General features: G+C 38.2%; 3 protein-coding genes across 5 annotated transcripts in view; 1 reads left to right on the forward strand and 2 right to left on the reverse strand.

Moving 5' to 3' along the window:
• Nucleotides 1-18,282, reverse strand: part of LOC125768480 (single-stranded DNA-binding protein 3) — a 447,182-nt gene that overhangs the window by 417,126 nt on the left and 11,774 nt on the right. The gene's annotated exons all lie outside the window — the stretch shown is intronic.
• On the reverse strand, nucleotides 12,189-13,247 carry LOC125769555 (adhesive plaque matrix protein-like). Its single transcript, XM_049438287.1, has 2 exons — nucleotides 12,897-13,247; nucleotides 12,189-12,827 (listed from the first exon to the last, which is right to left on the reverse strand). The coding sequence occupies exons 1-2, from the start codon at nucleotides 12,906-12,908 to the stop codon at nucleotides 12,189-12,191; spliced, it is 651 nt and encodes a 216-aa protein (XP_049294244.1). The 5' UTR covers nucleotides 12,909-13,247.
• LOC125768488 (adhesive plaque matrix protein-like) lies at nucleotides 13,432-17,074 on the forward strand. Of its 3 annotated transcripts, XM_049436229.1 has the most exons (3): nucleotides 13,555-13,778; nucleotides 13,848-14,330; nucleotides 16,562-17,074. In XM_049436229.1, the coding sequence occupies exons 1-3, from the start codon at nucleotides 13,767-13,769 to the stop codon at nucleotides 16,685-16,687; spliced, it is 621 nt and encodes a 206-aa protein (XP_049292186.1). In that variant the 5' UTR covers nucleotides 13,555-13,766; the 3' UTR covers nucleotides 16,688-17,074. The 3 variants fall into 3 exon arrangements, with proteins under 3 accessions (XP_049292184.1, XP_049292186.1, XP_049292185.1); XM_049436227.1 differs by lacking the exon at nucleotides 13,848-14,330 and having other exon boundaries at nucleotides 13,432-13,778; nucleotides 16,049-17,074; XM_049436228.1 differs by lacking the exons at nucleotides 13,555-13,778; nucleotides 13,848-14,330 and adding an exon at nucleotides 15,975-15,988 and having other exon boundaries at nucleotides 16,049-17,074.

Consider the following 18,282-nt stretch of genomic DNA (forward strand, 5'->3'; position numbering starts at 1 on the left):
ACAATGTGCTGCTGCTACCTGCGCTGGGTGAGCGAGCGAGGAGATGGAAATGAGCAGCACGAACGCGTGGCTTACATATAGATCGAAGGGCGAGAAAGAGTAGGAAGGAAGCAGATATCACCAACGGCAACTGTGCGTGCATTAGCATGGCTTGCTCGACGTTGTTACTAGAAGCAATAGAAGGATTTGAAAAGAACAAAAAAAAATCAGACAATTTGTTTAACAAATCTATTCCTGCATAAATTTGCCTTTTTGGTAGCTGCATTTTATGTATTTTTGCTAGTGTCTTTTTTCACTTTAATTTATATTTTTCAATTTTTTATTTTCTTATTGTTTTATTATTGAATATTTTTATTCGTTCTTCATTTTTTTATGTTTAAATCGATTTCCTTCATTTGTAATAGTATTGACTTAAATTTTATCTGAATTTTCATTTTCACTTTCATTATTTCGACGCATCTTGTTCAACTTTAGTCAAATCAATAACAAAAATTATACAAATTTATCAAAACAAAAAGATTTTAACATAGCATAAATAGTATTAAAATTGAAACATTACCGCAATCCTTTCGATGTTTACTACCTTGGTTAAGAAAATTCACTTGTCGTGGACTCACTTCGTGTTTGTGTTTTGTTTGTATCTAAACGCATCCGAATTCTAAAGCATGATCATGAAAAAAGGTATGGCCACGATCAAAGAATTCCCTTAGATAAAAAAAAGAAATAAAACCCGTTTCGAGACATAAACATCTGTAAACGCACGTCGGTTCTGGCGGTCGAGTAAGTAACTCGCCAGGACATTCTGTAGAGCCTATCGAGCCAGCTCGGTACATAGAATCGATACATAAAGCTGCATGCACCACAGAAACAAATGAGCGCCATCGTTCACCCGTTCCCTTTCACAAAAGGTTTGGCTGTGTTGTTTAGTGCGTGTGCGTATGCGTAAGCCCACTACTGGCTTGCGTTTATCTGCTTATCTATCAATGCTGCTCACCACTTCCGATCCAAGGAACAGGTGGATTAGTGTTGGTGGTGGGAAAGGGAATATGGGTTAAAGAGGAAACGGTTCCCTTCAGTCTCTTTCCGTGGTTTAAAGTGAGTTTTTTTCCTCCCGTTTTTTCCACTCCTACTTCGCGGGGAGTTCTCCGTTCGATAACTTTAGTCAGTCAACTTTTCGTTGCAAAGTTTCGAACAAAATGTTTGGTCATGTAAACATGCAAAGACCGTGGCGAAAGACCGTCCCCGTTGCAAAGCGTTGTGATAAGGAAAGTTTCATATCAAACCAAACACACACTCAAGTTCGTGTCTACATAGGTTTAGCAAAAAGAGGGGAGGGGGGACTAGAACAATGTAAACTTTTCCCCATTTGTGTATTTTGTTCTTCTTTTTTTATGTCATTTACTTTAAATATTACTTCTATTCTACTTCTAACTGTTTAAATTTTGCTTTAATGTACGCTTACTTAACTTTTCTCTTCTTTATTGTTCCATTGTTGTTCACTTCTTTGAACTCATAATTTCTTCTCTAAAATTTACCCAATATTTCACACTCTATTAAATGCTTTCATGAGACCGAGTTCTTTCATAATGTGTGTGTGTATTTTTTATTTGTTTTTTCCTTCTTTTCGCTTGTGTTTTTCATCGTTTTTCCTGCAAAAATGAGTTCAGTCAAAAAGTGAGGTAAAAATAAAACACAACATCAACCATCCCAAAAAAACAAAAAAAAACATTGCACGCAGTTTTTCATTGTGCACCGAATGGAAATGTACATAAGCCTTGGCAACTTTGGGTCCAACCCCCGTTTCCCGTCCCTCCCTTGGCCGTTCTCTTGCATCCTCGCAGGTGCGACAGATTTTCACTGCTTCCGTTGTTGGGCAAGGCATTTTTCCTGCCAATCGTGTGGTATTTTTGGTTGTTGTTGTTGCCTTTCGTTTGTTTGATGGCTGGCCTCGCCGTGAACAGGCGAACGAACCAACACACGTACGAATGGCGTCGCTCATCTCGCTCGCGCCCACAAACGCACCCACAATACAAGGGTACGAGGGTGATGGTTTGCAAACACGGAGGGAAATACATTTCAATCGGAAGAGAGCACACACCAGAGAGATGCGAGGTCTTCCTCGTTTTTTTTCTGTATGTACTTAGATACAATTTAGTTCTATACGATTTAGTGTAATCGCCACCCTCCACCCTCAAAGAAAAAAAAAATCACTACTCCCACACAAGTATGATAACGACGGTCATAATTATTATATCAATAATACCCAAAATCACGAAAAAGAACATGAAAAAGTGCGCACCACACACACTGCGAGAGTGCACGATTTTCCAATCGCAAAATATTCGATCCAACCTTAGTAGCCAGCGAGGGAGAGCAAGTTTTGTTGGAGATAGTTTTGTGCACGAAACAAAAGAAACGAAAAGAAAGAAAGAAAAAAACAAGAACGCAACACAGATAGAGCCCGGAATGATTGAGAGAAGGAAAAAAGATGAAGAGTAATGATATCGCGACTGGTAGTAGTGTGCGCGGTAATAAGTATATAGGGTGTTTTACATGGTATACACGCATGCTTTATATACAATGGGATGCTGCTGCTGCTGCTGCGGTAAGGTGAGTGAAAGAAAGCGAGAAAAAAAACGAGTACGAGGTGTGCGAAGGAGAGCGCACGTGTGCTCGTTTATACGCAGATGTGTGACAGGAGGAGAGAAAGAGAAAGCTGCGGGCTAAAAAACGCATAAAAAATGGTATGCTCGCTATTTCCAGCATGTAAATCCCCTAGAGTTTGCTGGTGAATTTTCTCCTTTGTGTTTTTAGTATGTTTTCTTGAATTTCATAATATTTTTCTGTAAAATTTCTGTTTTTATTACGTTTTTATTTTATGTTCATTAGTTTTTAAATGCTTTTTTTTATTTATTTTCTGTCAAATTGCAATTGCAAATTTTTTTATTAAAGTTTGTTTTGTGATTTTGATTTGTGAAGTAATTCATCAAACATTGCCTACATAATATATATTAAATTAATTTAAATACTACCTAGCTCTGAGTACATAGCTAGAGAAATAATGAGTTGAAAATAAAACTTAGTTTGAATGTTAAATTAGAGCAATAAACAGTAAAAATCACATCAATCAAAAACATCAAAAGAAATGTCTTCAATAATTAAATCAATCCAACAATTAAAATAAATTTGTACGTGTAATTTTACATGTGTGTTTTAATGCATTTCTATTTCATTTCAGATTGTTTTCTGTTCGCTTATGTTTACTTTATTAGTAGTGATAAATTTCGGCCTAAAAACATAAATTTTTGATTAATTTTTTTCCATTTTTTAAATTTTATGATTATTTTAGTACACACTTGAAAATACTATAAATATTTAACTACTTTTTATAGGACATTGATAGTATTATTAAAATAATATTTCATCCTGTTTCCTCTATACATGAAGGTAACGCACATGCTCATCGGACAAGCTGACGTAGGAAAAAAAACCCCGATCCAACCACCAACAAACGGATCAAATGGTCCTCCCAGTGTGACAGGAAGCAGGAAGCGCAAGGAGCAGAAAACCGACGGTAAAGTTTCTTTTCATTTGGGGGTCATTCTTTTTTTCTGCTGCTGCTTCGGTTTTTTTGCAAAACTTCGTCGCGTTCCGCATGGCCAACGGGGAAAGACCTAACACGGCCGGAGTGTGCACGGCCGAGGCCGCGTCTGGTCCATTTCCTCTCGATTTGCGTCGTCGCGGTCGTCAATGTGTGTGCGTGTTTTTTTCCGCTCTTCTATTTAGCCTTCCGTACCGGTGTACCGGTGGGTTGCGGCCACAGCAGCTCGCTCTCCAAAAAAGAAGACCTTCGCAATCGGAACAGTGAATGTTGCGACAATGACGACGGGGTGTGGTACGGGTATACACGGGGAAAATGGGGGGGAGGGGGTGAAAGCGAAGTACAAGAAGTCTCGAAAAACAAAACGGAAGCAAACAAAAAACCTTGCCAAGCGAACGAGTGATAAAAGGGGGGGCAAGGAACGGATGGAGGGATATTGGGGAGAAGAAACAAAAAAAAAACGCATGGAATCTGTAGTACATAGCGCAAGAGTGGGTGGTGGTGTTTCGTCTGATGAGACTCATGGGGACAACACAACCGAGATCGAGGATCGCGGGCTGCGTGTCCGTCCAAGGTGGGGCCCGATGTTTGTGTTTGTATGTATGTACTTCATGGCTCGGTCGAGCTGATACCGGCCGCAGCTCGGCAACAGCAGTAGAACACGCGCTCCACGCTTGTGGCCCTAAAACGTTACGCGTCTTAGGTAACTAACAAATAGGCCCCCACGATACGCCAAGAATACGCTCTGGAACATAGGGCATAGGGAGATGTGGCACATTTCTAGCAAATGTTCCCCACCAGCAGCAATGAGGCACCGCAATAAGGTTTCACTGTTTGGAGAAATGTTTTTTTGGGTGAAACAGTACTAACGATAACAGTTTTGGTACCTTTTGCACAAGACACAGACATGCAGCACTAAATGTTGAACCGAGTGCAAAGGGAAAATAGTTCTTTGTTTACTAAGAGACTCACATTTAAAAAAAATACCTTTTTTTAAATAAATAACAGTATAATATACTTCCGTGTGCGCTTCAATGATTAAAGGTTAGTAAATTCATGTGACTTAAGTAGATGTTACGGAAAGTACCCAAATTTAATAATTGATTTTTAAGTAAAACCATGAAAATTTCCACTCTATCAACTATCACAATAAACCTTGTAGCAAGTAGTGTAATAATAAAAAAACATAAATACTTTACTTAAAATTTATTTTTTTCAGTTGCTTCCTTTTTATGCGTTACAGATCAATAGTTTAATGATATTATAACAGTAGTGGTGTGTTATTTACAACTAAAATATGACAGTTTTAGCATTAATTTCTCTGAAATACACGCTATCTGATATACGAGGAGTCCTGGGGATTTTATAATTTGTTAGATCTATGAATTTATGGCAGAAATCAAGAAAAAGGTTACTAGATAATACCTTCAAATTAGATAGTATAAATATATTTCAAATTTTGATAATGGCTTCTTTTTCAAATAAGTCACCTGAAATGCTGAATTCACTAGAAGCAAAGACAGAAGTGGATTCTTAAACCTTCAAGTAAAAACTAAGTTAGGGTTCTCTATAACTGTATACTACCTGTACTATGTCGTTGACAAATTATACCGGTCTAATCAAAACTTACGAATTCAATTTGGAATGTAAGTACATTAACTAATGTCTGAAAGCTATTAACTAATTTTGGAAGAGTGTAAATTATAATTGTTTCGGCAAAATTGATGTTTCAAATCAATGGTGAAAAATTCCTCTTCTCATTGGTTTCAGACCATTCTTCAGTCTATACACACTCCTGCTTCTCGATCGTTACTTCCAACAACTCCTATTGAGAATGTAGTACCACAAAAAAAAAGAAAAAAGATCTCATCTCTGTAGAAGTCGGACTCAGACCCACAGGGTAATGGGATAGCTCCAACAGGACGATGTTAGTTCTGCAATATAAGCTTAATGAAATTGAAATAGATCGGATGAATAGAACAAGAGGATGATAATTCTGCAAAATAAATCTCATGAAATTGAAATAGATTAGGACATACTGACCATAAAATAAGAACCGGCTATCCACAAAGAATTATGTTCACATCCATCTGGCCTTGCGGAGAGCTCCATCTACGAATCTGTGTTCAAATCCTGAACTCTGTCTTTCTTTCCCACTGGTTTTTTACCAGGATAACGTAATAGTAGAAAGATCCCTAAGTTTGATAGTTCAATTCTAAACTCGCTGCATCCACGGGTTGCAGCTACTGAACCTACTTCTACCTAGGGATCCGCGCATTACTATAGTATAGTACCCGCGCATCACTATAGTATGAAGTATAAAGAAGTTTAATTTTTTAACTAATCAAAACATTATAGTTCAAGTTTATAATTGCAAATGCTTACATGTAAAAAATACAAAATGATTTTGTTTCAATTATTTACTTCTCTATTTTTATTACCTTTTATCAACTTGTTTTGCTAAGTTTGTCTTCCTAATTTGGTTATTTATTATATTGCTTAATATTTTCTGTTTCTTCTGTTTTTGTTTTTGATTTGATTTCTTTACGCGTCTTATATATAGTCATTTATAACTTTATTTGTTTGATATTATTTTTTTAAACATCATGTTCCTTTCGTCATAGTTAGGCTATTTTATAGCATGGGAATTTATGATACTTTTCTATCAATAATTTTAATAGTCATTCATTCATTAACAAATTTGATGATGGAAATCCCTGACCACCCTCAATCTTTATTGTTTCTGAAGCAGCAATGAGCTTAAAAATTCATTGTATAGAATCTCGGAGATATATCTAGTTTCTCGATTGGCAAGTTTAGCATATTATAATAAAACTTTTATTTATAATATTATAATATATAAAAAAGGAGTTTAATTTACTAAAATTACTTACAAAACCGGTCCTACAAGAGATAGAAAGTGATTTTTCCCTACATAATGCTTAACAAATCACACTCTGGACATAATAGCATCAGAAAAGAAACGAATCGTCACACACCTGAAGCTCACAGTGGATTAGTCGTAGTTGAATCCTCGGTAGCGAAGTAGCAGTGCAGGGGCGGTTTGGGATACGTGAGTACGTGCGTTCTGCAAAGCCGGCCAAAATCCTCAGCTTATGCTATCGAATGCATAGCGCGCAAGGTCTTGCCTCGATCTTTTGCCGTTGGTCGTCGTCTTCAGGCCGTCGTCGAAAAGGCTGGCAGTCGGGGTGAATGTTGTACGGAAAACCTGTTCCAGTGATGGATACACAACGGCCAGGGGCAGTGAGTGGCAGTGAGCCAACACCGCTCCAGAGTCCAGAGATTCGAGCGAGTATCTGCTTTTCTTTTATTCTCGTCTTGCTAGCCTCATCTTGTCTGTCTTTTGTTCTTGTTCGTTCCCCATTCGCGGGTTGATGCTTAAAATAAAGCGAGCTAAGCGAGTACGAAAATCGGGCGAAAGAGAATAGATCGAAACGAACCGGGCCGATCGAAAGCGAACATCAAGAATGTGTAGTTCTGGCGATACTTGCAGCTCCCGCCACCATTTGGGAGGCTATTTGTCTTACAGGGTGGTGGTGACCATCGCGCGAAGGGAAACGATACGCACCGGTTGAACCGATCTTGAAGATGCCACGTTCGGACCCAGCCAAGACCCGCCTGCTACACGCTTCCACTTCCCGCGCCAAGATCCGGCAGGCAGCAGCAGATTTTTGGTAGTTTTCTGGTGGTTTTGTGCTGAGCGCGTTTTCAAACGCAAAACATGCACCCGAAACAACCAGTTTCCGAAGAGTAACAAACCGAACAAACAAACAAAGAAGATAAAACACACAGACACCTAGGCATGATAGTCACGCCAAAGGTCGACGGGAATGATGGATAATCGTCGGTGGTGCGGGGATATTGAGTGTAAAACAAAATGAACAAATGAAAAAAAAACAAACTCGCCAACTTACAAATTTCCCATTGTGGAAGTTTCAGCACAGACTGCGATAATCACCAAACAAGTTCTTAGTTGTAGAGTTTGTTTTTGCGCGAGCGGAATGAAATGGAAAGAGATTTGTTGCAAAAAAAAAACAAAAAATCCCCGCTATTCTAAACCACCACATTCGGATGGAAGTTTGTGTGTTGTTTGCATAATTAGCAAATAATTTAACAATTTTATAACATCAAAATGTTAGACGCGAATGTCAAAAGTTGTTTGACGCAAAAAAAGCAAACAGAACGAAAAAAAAGGATATTATGCGGTGTGCTTGAAACTATTATTTTTTTTTATAGTATGCAAATAAAATGATAGAGAATGTAAGTTATTTCTATCACTTACTGTATACTTTAAGTTTTTGCAATTTTTTTTCTCAACAAGCATAATTAAGATAAAATCATTAAATGTAAAAAAAAACACACACACATGCACGCATCTTTTACATAATAATTGCCACCGGTTGCATTCGTGTTGTACAAGATAGTTGACAACTTCTATCGTGTTTACAACATCGGTGAACATATCAACCATTTTCATAGGGACCACTGAAGGGACAACAACATCATTTGCCGTATGCATCCTAGCGCTGAGAGTGTCAGTGTGAGAGAGAGAGCGAGAGTGCGCGAGCGACAATGCATCCTTCACATTCCGGAGAGTTTTTTTTTCGCTTTGGTAGAGCGATAGTGAGAGAACGATAAAGAGAGATCATATTTGGCTATTATACATATTATTTCACCCCTTTGCGATAATGTGCGAAAGGGGTTCCACATCCAAGCACTTCCTGTCCGGTTTGTGTTGCGTTTTAATCGATGATTCATATTTGTCGTTGGTCGAGAAGCAAGTCCAGCGGCACAAACCCTAAGAACCATTTCAACATATCTCATTCAGCCTGCTGGATGCTGCTGGAGATGGCTTAGTACAGTGTGTGAGGGCAGTAGATGATAGGAAATCGCATGTGGATAAAGGTTTTGCTCGATTAGGTTGATACCGTTTTGCCAAGGGGAAATACGAAACGGGATTAGGTATGAATGGGAGTTGTAATGCAGTTGTAATGCAGTGTATCACGCAGCAATAGATTGTATATATGGATTAATTGATCTGTTTTTGGAAAAAAAGAGTTTTAATTTTTGACTAAGTTCTTTAGCTTTAAGATTGTTTAAACATCAAAATATATCGTTTATAAGTAAAAAAAAACAAATAGATGTATGTAAACACTTCTAAGACAACGCATAAGACACTTTTACATATGCAAACAATGTTTTTCGACATAATTCATTACAGCACAAAATAATATTAACAACATTATGAAACAGAGAAAAAAAATACATAATACATAAACATAAACACGATCAATAGAAGGAAAAAAACGCAACGCAACGGAAACTAGATAAATTGTAGCATAACAATTAATTCGGAATAAATTATTTTCAGCTTTTGTTTGCATCGTTTAATGCAATTTAAATTGTTCACAAATTGTAAAAAATTGTTTTTGTAGGAAAAAAAAAACAATTGTTTTTAAATCAATTCTATTTCGTATGAAATAGTACCATAGTGAAAAACTCAAGATATAAATTTGCTGTAATAATTAGCCATAACACTCCCTCGGTGTGTGACTGAGCTAAAGTATGCTATCAACGCCAGATGGCGCTACGGTCGCATGAAGGCTAAAGTATTTAAAATAAAACGTCTTTTTCTGTACCGTTTTTTAAATTTTAATATATTTTAAAGGATTTTATATGGAAAGTAAACTCCTTTATCTCTTAACACTTGAAAAAATATCATCAAAGTGGTAGTAATAGGCTAATTTTTCTCAAACAAATATACATAAATACACATTGATAATTCCGACAGTAAGCATCTTTTTATATTTACAAACCCTTGAAAACAGATTTACGGTGCGGATATGGATGAATGAATTAGTTACATTCAATAGACATGTCCATAAGGAACACCATAGGGAACATTTTGAGCACCATAATAAGTAGCATGAGACAAGGGTACCACGCCACCGTTGATAACATTCTTGTTATACCCGTAAACATGGCTATTAATTAAATGTTCCGGCTCGTTTGTGTGCACCCGGTTTGACACGTGGCTAGTGACGTACGTTGGAGTCGAAACTAAGGTTTTGGTAAGTGTAGCTTTACCCTCAGGCAGTGAACCACCGATGGTCAAGGGTGCTGGATTAATGAAGCCATTCAGCAGTGGAGCTTGCAGCTGTAGTGGAGATGCTCGAGCGAGCGGCTCAACAAGATGAGCGGCTGATGAATATCCAGACAGAATCGAACCATGCGTTAAGGCTGCTGGAGCAATGGTTGATCCGTAACCGTAAACTCCAGCGTAAGGTAAATCCGCCGGAAGGTAGTTGGCTTTGGCACATGCAAGCAGCGCTAGGATTGCAACAAACTGAAAATAGAATCGCAAAAAATTATTTTGTAGAATAAAAATGTGTCTTTTAAGAAGAATTTTGCCACCTACTTTAAACGCCATTATTGAAGTTTTTGTTTCTTGTCCGTTTGCTGTTACTAACTTGTGTTTTTGATAATGCTCACTGTGCACCCATCTTTTATATACTCGAAATAAAAAACGGAAGTGAATTGTTTCTAATGGCCCCCCTTCCCGTTAAAATAATTATTATTTCCTCATTGAAGTTATACGAAGGTCCCGTACGTGGTTTCCTATCATTAGAGAAAGGAAGATGTACAAAAGACTTCAACGAACGCGACAGAAGCACAAGCGACGAACGTTCACGAAGAGAAAACAGTAATCATTGATAATATGTCGATCGATGACAATAAAATGGAAACGAATGATCGAACGTGCAAAACGAAGGAAACTTTAGTTTGGTACTTCACCAAACGTTACGCAACCGAAATGTGGAGCGCAACGAATGGTAACGACGAGGTGACAAGAGGATATAGAGACAGCGGAGAAGTATGTGCGATTTTCTGTCCTCATGGTGACGGTGGTCGCGTGGATTTTTTTTGCTACCATTTTCAAAAACTTCTCTCATTTCTGCAATTCGTTTCGCGTCCCCCCTAAGGCCAGTGTGCCGGTCCATCGGGCTGCTGCTCCTATTCCAAGGGCCGTCTCGTGTCTCGTGAATCGAACGGACGCACACGACGACGCGGGTTACCTTGAACTTTTGTCGGTTTCTTTCTCGTAGCAGGTATTATTTAGTCATTTCCTTAACTTTTTCGCCCTACTATTGGCATTCGATGTTTTCGATCATTTCGATCAAGCGATCGTACAGCGATGCGTGCGTATGTTGGGCGGATTTGTCACCGACGAGTGGCTAAGGCTATGGCTCGCAAATGCGTTTCAGTGTCATTCCGGTAAGCTTGGTTCAATTAAGATTAAGAGACCGAGCCTCGAATCTCGAATGGACGTGAGCGGTCCTGCTTGGTGATCCGGTGCAATGATCCGATGCGGATTGAATCCGATTTTTTTCAACCATACCGAAGATTGGATTGAATTTTGGAAGATTATTGTCGGTCAAGTTTTATTGACTTTTTTTTTCTCTTAAAAGGTGTGCATCGAAAGGTGGACACCTGTTCAAAGTGTAGTACGAAGCTTAATTGATAATCCGTAAACACCTGCTAGTCTGCCAACGGTTGAGTGTGAGAGTTAAATGTACGTGCTACTATTAATCTATATTTGGATGGATGGACTTTAAGGGACGGAAAACCACTCGCCCTAAGGGTGTGCTTTCAGGGAATCGTCGTAAAAAGCAGTAACATTTCAGTGATTTCAATCGGTACATGTAAATGCCAACACATTTGGGGTGATTTAATGGACGGTGGACTACATTTAACGCCCTTTAGTCCTTGCTTTGCAATCCCTTATGGATTGGTTGCTTACTGTAGCTAAATGGATATCGAATGTGATAGTTATTGTGAAGAACCTTGCTCCGTCTTATCTCGATAATACCGAATTGTCCCCGAAAAGAAGGACTTACAGGTGATTCTTAAACGTTGAGCGATTAAAAGTTTGAACCATTGGATGCTACATTTATTGCGTTTTAATTACTTGACCAAATGACTATTTTGTTACATAGTCTTTTAAAGTAAATCAATGTTTCTGTTTCATGTTCTTCTTCTTCTTGACTTAACGACCTTACAGGTTACGCCGGCCATTTCTGGCTTACTAGACTTATTTTACCACGTAGCCGGATAGTCAGTCCATGCTAGGGGGGGACGGTCCGGATGGACTGGCGCCGTTTATCACATGCACCACCGGACCGCCCTGTTTCATGTTATTTATATTATTAATTTAATAATATATTATTAAATATTATATTATATTTATAATATATTATATTTAATAATATAATATATTTAATAATAATAATTAAAGCTGTCATTTTAAAATATAAATAAAAAAATAAAAAATTTAAAGCTTAAAGAAAAAGAAACATAAAAATGCATTTTTTCTCAGCGATAAAACATTCGGTAGAGTATCATAGAAAAAAACTGTTGAAAGCGTGAGCACAACAACGCAAGAGTTTTAAAGAAATTATTATATTTTAAATTTCAGGCTAGAACTTTATTATAAAAATCATCTCTTTATAGCATCACATATGTTATCAACAAAAGTGATTCAAAATTTAATCACAGACACAAATCATTACCATCCATGGGCGGAAATGTCCCCGTAGGCAAGGTTTTGTCCATAAGACAGCACCTTTCCACCATAGAACGGAGCTGGTTGGGCGATAATGCTCTTGCCGTACACTGGCTCAGCGATCAAAGCCTTTGCCGGATAGATGGGCTCAGCGAACACATTATTCGTGTAGATTGGCTCGGAAACGATGGTCTTGGCGTACGTTGGCTCCGAAACGATGGTCTTGGCGTATGTTGGCTCCGAAATGATGGTCTTGGCGTATGTTGGCTCAGCAATGATGGTCTTGGTGAAGGCGGGCTCAGCAATGACGGTCTTGGCAATTGGACCATACGACAATGGCTTCGAGTACTCGATGTTCTTCACCAGAGCCGGAGCCTGGTACAAAGCTTGAGGAGCAGCATAGGACAGGGTTGGGAGAGGATTGGTGAGTGCCAGAGGCTTGCTGAGTACGATCGATGGAGCAGCCTGAGCATATCCGTGGTATAGTTGTGGTTCCTGAAGGATGGTCTTGCTCACTACCGGAGCCACATGCTTGACGACGTTGGAGTATCTGACAGCTGCCGGAGCATAGGACAGATGGGAAGCATCATTCGGAATGTATCCGGCGCTAACACAGGCCAGAGAAGCGACAATCAGGACGAACTGGAAATCGTTAGAATCGTTAGAATATTGGGGACACTAAGATCTGGAAGAAATACTCCTTGAACTCACTTTGGAAGCCATTGTTGAAGGATGGTTGTAGAAGGAGGATGCACTTTGCTGGAAAACTGCACGCTGAGTGATGTCTTACTGGTCAGCTGATGCAGCTTTTATAGCGAATGCCATTGTGCGAAAATTCGCCAAGCAGGATGTGAGAGGGGCGATGACGGGCGTTTGAAATCTCTTTGTGTTTTATTATGTCACAATTGAATGACAATGTTAGTTTCGTTTTAAGTTCAAATTCTACTGTTTTTATTTCAAAGCGATGTTATTAACCTTTATGTATATGCAATATTAAATATTCTAAAAATAAACCAACAACGGTTTCTATATTTAAAAACCGTTCGATGTTCTATATGGATTTGTTCGAGAAGATGTATAAGAACATGCTACTATATTATTTATGTATGTTTTTTTTAATCGATACGTCTTTAAAGTTTCATAAAATTCTTCTATTATTTACCCTTTCATTATAAAACAAATTAACATGAAGAAATTCACATAGGTTTTCAAATTTTTGTAGCTATTTATTGTAGTATAAAAAGTATATCGTTAAATACAGTTTTAAAATTATTTCATATCTTTTATAATTAAAAGTGTAAAGAAATTGCACATCATTTAATTTAAACTGTTAATCTAATATCTGAAATATTAAACGATGAGCAGATGATATCGAACAGCTAATCGGTTTTATTTTACTGTACAATATGACAAAACACAAAGAAATATCAAACGCCCATCATCGCCCCTCTCACATCCTGCTTGGCGAATTTTCGCACAATGGCATTCGGTATAAAAGCGGCATCAGCTGACCAGTAAGACATCACTCAGCGTGCAGTTTTCCAGCAAAGTGCATCCTCCTTCTACAACCATCCTTCAACAATGGCTTCCAAAGTGAGTTCAAGGAGTACTTCTTCCTGATCTTAGTGTCCCCAATATTCTAACGATTCTAACGATTTCCAGTTCGTCCTGATCGCCGCTTCTCTGGCCTGTGTTAGCGCCGGATACATCCCGAATGACGCTTCCCATCTGTCCTATGCTCCGGCAGCTGTCAGCTACTCCAACGTCGTCAAGCATGTGGCTCCGGCAGTGAGCAAGACCATCCTTCAAGAACCACAACTATACCACGGATATGCTCAGGCTGCTCCATCGATCGTACTCAGCAAGCCTCTGGCACTCACCAATCCTCTCCCAACCCTGTCCTATGCTGCTCCTCAATCTCTGTACCAGGCTCCGGCTCTGGTGAAGAACATCGAGTACTCGAAGCCATTGTCGTATGGTCCAATTGCCAAGACTGTGATTGCTGAGCCCGCCTACACCAAGACCATCATTGCTGAGCCAACATACGCCAAGACCATCGTTTCGGAGCCAACGTACGCCAAGACCATCGTTTCGGAGCCAATCTACACGAAGAATGTGTTCGCTGAGCCCATCTATCCGGCCAAGGCTTTGATCACTGAGCCAGTATACGGCAAGAGCATAATCATCCAGCCAGCTCCGTTCTATGGTGGAAAGGTGCTGTCTTATGGACAAAACCTCGCTTACGGAGGCATTTCCGCCCATGGATGGTAATGATTTGTGTCTGTGATATTTCACTGATTGGGAATGCATGGAATGATATGTGATAATTGCTGCAATAAAACAATGTATAAATTATACTTATGAAACATAATGCAGACAGTAATTTTTATTTAGTCATTTTTTATATTATTTCCTGAAGAAACATCACATTTCAATCTTTATTCTTAAATCTTCCTAATTAGCAGTTAGTTTTGTTGTAACTCCATTAACTTCCTAACACGATGCAGTTCTTCCTTTGGTTCATTTGATTCATAGAGCTAATGTAAAGTAGTTTATTATAAAGTGAACTCACTTATTAATTATTTAGTCTGTAATAATTCTCCACATCGACACTACATTAATTTGTTACCGAATTCTTCAGCAAAATATTAACATTAGATTCGATACATTGAACACTTTGGAAATGAAGTAAATATCGTTCTAGATTTTAAAAAGAAAAGTATTTCGCAGTATTTCGTCACGTCCGAGCATATTCTTCTGATTCTTGTAATTTTCAAGACAGTTGAAGCCATAATGGTTTATAAAATGTTATGTGTATCAATACTGCTTGACCGTTCTATTGGAATAAAATAAATGTTATGGTTGTTACGGATGTGCTGAAAAAGAATTGCTTTCAATGAATTATGATCGACCTTGATTACTTTTGTTTTCATTTGAGCCACAACCTCATCAAATCTGGAAGATATAGATAATTTAGTCGACATAACCGATTGTTAGATTTTGTTCATCAATAATGCAATGACTGTTTTGTTCATCCTTTTTTCCTTTTTCCTTTTTTAAATTATCCCTTTATAAGCAGTTTGAAAGACATTCTCTTGCTCGTCCTATTATATTTATTAATTGTATGTGTGATAACTTCTTCGACATCAATCACGAATAACATTAATAACGTTCTGATCTTATTTAGTAAAAAGAAAAAAAATAGACCAAAGCATAAATTAATAGGGATAGCTATTTCTCAAATATTCTAGACTATTAAAAATTGTCAAACAAATAATGAAATAGATTATGAATGAAATATTGTGAAATAAAACAATTGTTGTTTTACAAAACAAATGAATTTAAATTTTGACAAAAAACGCTCATTGATCAACAGTTAAACTCAATTATAAAGGTGCAATTGCTCTCTGCGTTTCCGTACAGTTTGTTAATCACTTCTAAGCGCAATTTCTGAAACTCTCGTCATAAAAAAAATATAATATTGTAAAAAACTGAAACAATATTAACTAACAACAAACACAATATTCAACAGTTGTACAACCTTGTTTAATCACAACTTAGTCATGAAACAAAACAATTGATCAAGAAAATATTAAATCGTCGGAAAAGTGATTGAAATAAATTGGCGATTGATTTGATGGCCATCATTTGGCGCCCCTCTCACATCCTGCTTGGCGAATTTTCGCACAATGGCATTCGCTATAAAAGCGGCATCAGCTGACCAGTAAGACATCACTCAGCGTGCAGTTTTCCAGCAAAGTGCATTCTCCTTCTACACCAATCCTTCAACAATGGCTTCCAAAGTGAGTATTTCTTCCTGATCTTAGTGCCCCCAATATTCTAACGATTCTAACGATTTCCAGTTCGTCCTGATCGTCGCTTCTCTGGCCTGTGTTAGCGCCGGATACATCCCGAATGACGCTTCCCATCTGTCCTATGCTCCGGCAGCTGTCAGCTACTCCAACGTCGTCAAGCATGTGGCTCCGGCAGTGAGCAAGACCATCCTTCAAGAACCACAACTATACCACGGATATGCTCAGGCTGCTCCATCGATCGTACTCAGCAAGCCTCTGGCACTCACCAATCCTCTCCCAACCCTGTCCTATGCTGCTCCTCAATCTCTGTACCAGGCTCCGGCTCTGGTGAAGAACATCGAGTACTCGAAGCCATTGTCGTATGGTCCAATTGCCAAGACCGTCATTGCTGAGCCCGCCTTCACCAAGACCATCATTGCTGAGCCAACATACGCCAAGACCATCGTGTCGGAGCCAACGTACGCCAAGACCATCATTGCTGAGCCAACGTATGCCAAGACCATCGTTTCCGAACCAATCTACACGAAGAATGTGTTCGCTGAGCCCATCTATCCGGCAAAGGCTTTGATCGCTGAGCCAGTGTACGGCAAGAGCATTATCGCCCAGCCAGCTCCGTTCTATGGTGGAAAGGTGCTGTCTTATGGACAAAACCTCGCCTACGGAGGCATTTCCGCCCATGGATGGTAATAATGTGTATTGCTTGTGATTGTTATTGTGATATTATTCTAAATTGTGCATGATCTGACATCTGAATAAAATAACTTTACTTTAAGTTACTGCTTGTGTACTACAATCCCTTGTCTATACTTATTTATAACTATATTAATTTAGTTTTGCACTTATTTACTTTATTTACTATTTTTATAATCATTTTTGTATAATATTTTATTTATTGATTCATTCGTTGATTAATTATTAAATTAAAATGTTTATTTTAAACTTCCAAGAACTGGATTGGAATTATTATTAGGTTTTTAGTTGTTTGGATGTGTCTTCTCTTTAATTTCTTTATTGTTGTTGATTGATTTGCTTATATTTTTAGAAATACTTCAAAATGATCTCATGATAAATGACTTAAACAAAATAACTAGTTTTTGTAACTATCATATCAATACATATCATTTCACAATAATACAATACAATAATCATATCAGGAAAAAAATATAAATTAATCAAAACATTACATCATCCATTTAAACGATTATCAATTAACAAGTTCAAAAGCAATGCATAATATGCAGAAGAAGAAGACGAAAAAAATCGTTCCATTACTTATCTTAGCTTTGAATATTAAATACACTTTGCCGCTGTTAAATGCAACCCAAGCGTTTTGTAAAAAATAAATGATCAATAACTGGCAATGTGTTGAGATTTGATAGCGGATACTTTTTTATGGTCTTCTAATTGGTCTTTAAAATAGTTAGCCGCACAAAGTGATCATGGGAGTGTAACGAAATTAGATAATGAATTTTCATCTTCAAACTTCTGCTAAACCAACCGTAGCGTAATCCGAATTAGTATCTCGCCGCAGCGTCGTATAAAAAGAAAGCAATGCATCGAAACTCACCACAGTGTCATCTTTAGTGTCTTGCAGTGTAGTGTAAACCATGGTCATCACTTTGCCACCCAGAATGGAATCTTTCTATATGGTGAGAAAATTGAACAATTGTTTTTGCTATCTAATATTTAATATTTTTGCTTTCTTCTTTCCGAACAGATTCTACTGCTTATTGTTTGTATAAATGGAGAATTACGTCCTTCAAGTGAATCGAATGTTCCTGAGAATGTTAAAACACACTACACTCCAACAGCTGTCAGTTATGTGAGCTTCGTCAGACACATTGTACCGCAGCGTGTGAAGCATTCGATGGTTGTTCCTCAACTGTCCACACGTGCTCCTATGAATCATCATAGTTTTACTAAACAACCGACCAAAACAATTCCGAATCAACACTTCTCCTATGGAAAGAAAGAAGTCCAGAGGGATCATTCCATGTCGCATCATAAAACTGCTATGCAACCAACGGCAAACACTTATCGTCCTATCTATCCAACTGGCTATGGAGAACCGATTTACGTACACAGTAAGATTCCTCTCCCATCCAGACACATTAGCGGGAATCGCGAAGGAAACAATCCGATGGTGATCGGTGTACAACAACCAGCCTACGTGAAGAAGTACTTACAGGTTGGCGCATATCATCCTAGCTGGGTACGCAAAACGTTAACATACGCACCCAAGCTTAATTATATTCCCCATAACTATCAACGCGTGTGACGGC

The sequence above is a fragment of the Anopheles funestus genome, chromosome 3RL (genome assembly GCF_943734845.2).
Source record: "Anopheles funestus chromosome 3RL, idAnoFuneDA-416_04, whole genome shotgun sequence".
Classification (NCBI taxonomy): Eukaryota; Metazoa; Arthropoda; class Insecta; order Diptera; family Culicidae; genus Anopheles; species Anopheles funestus.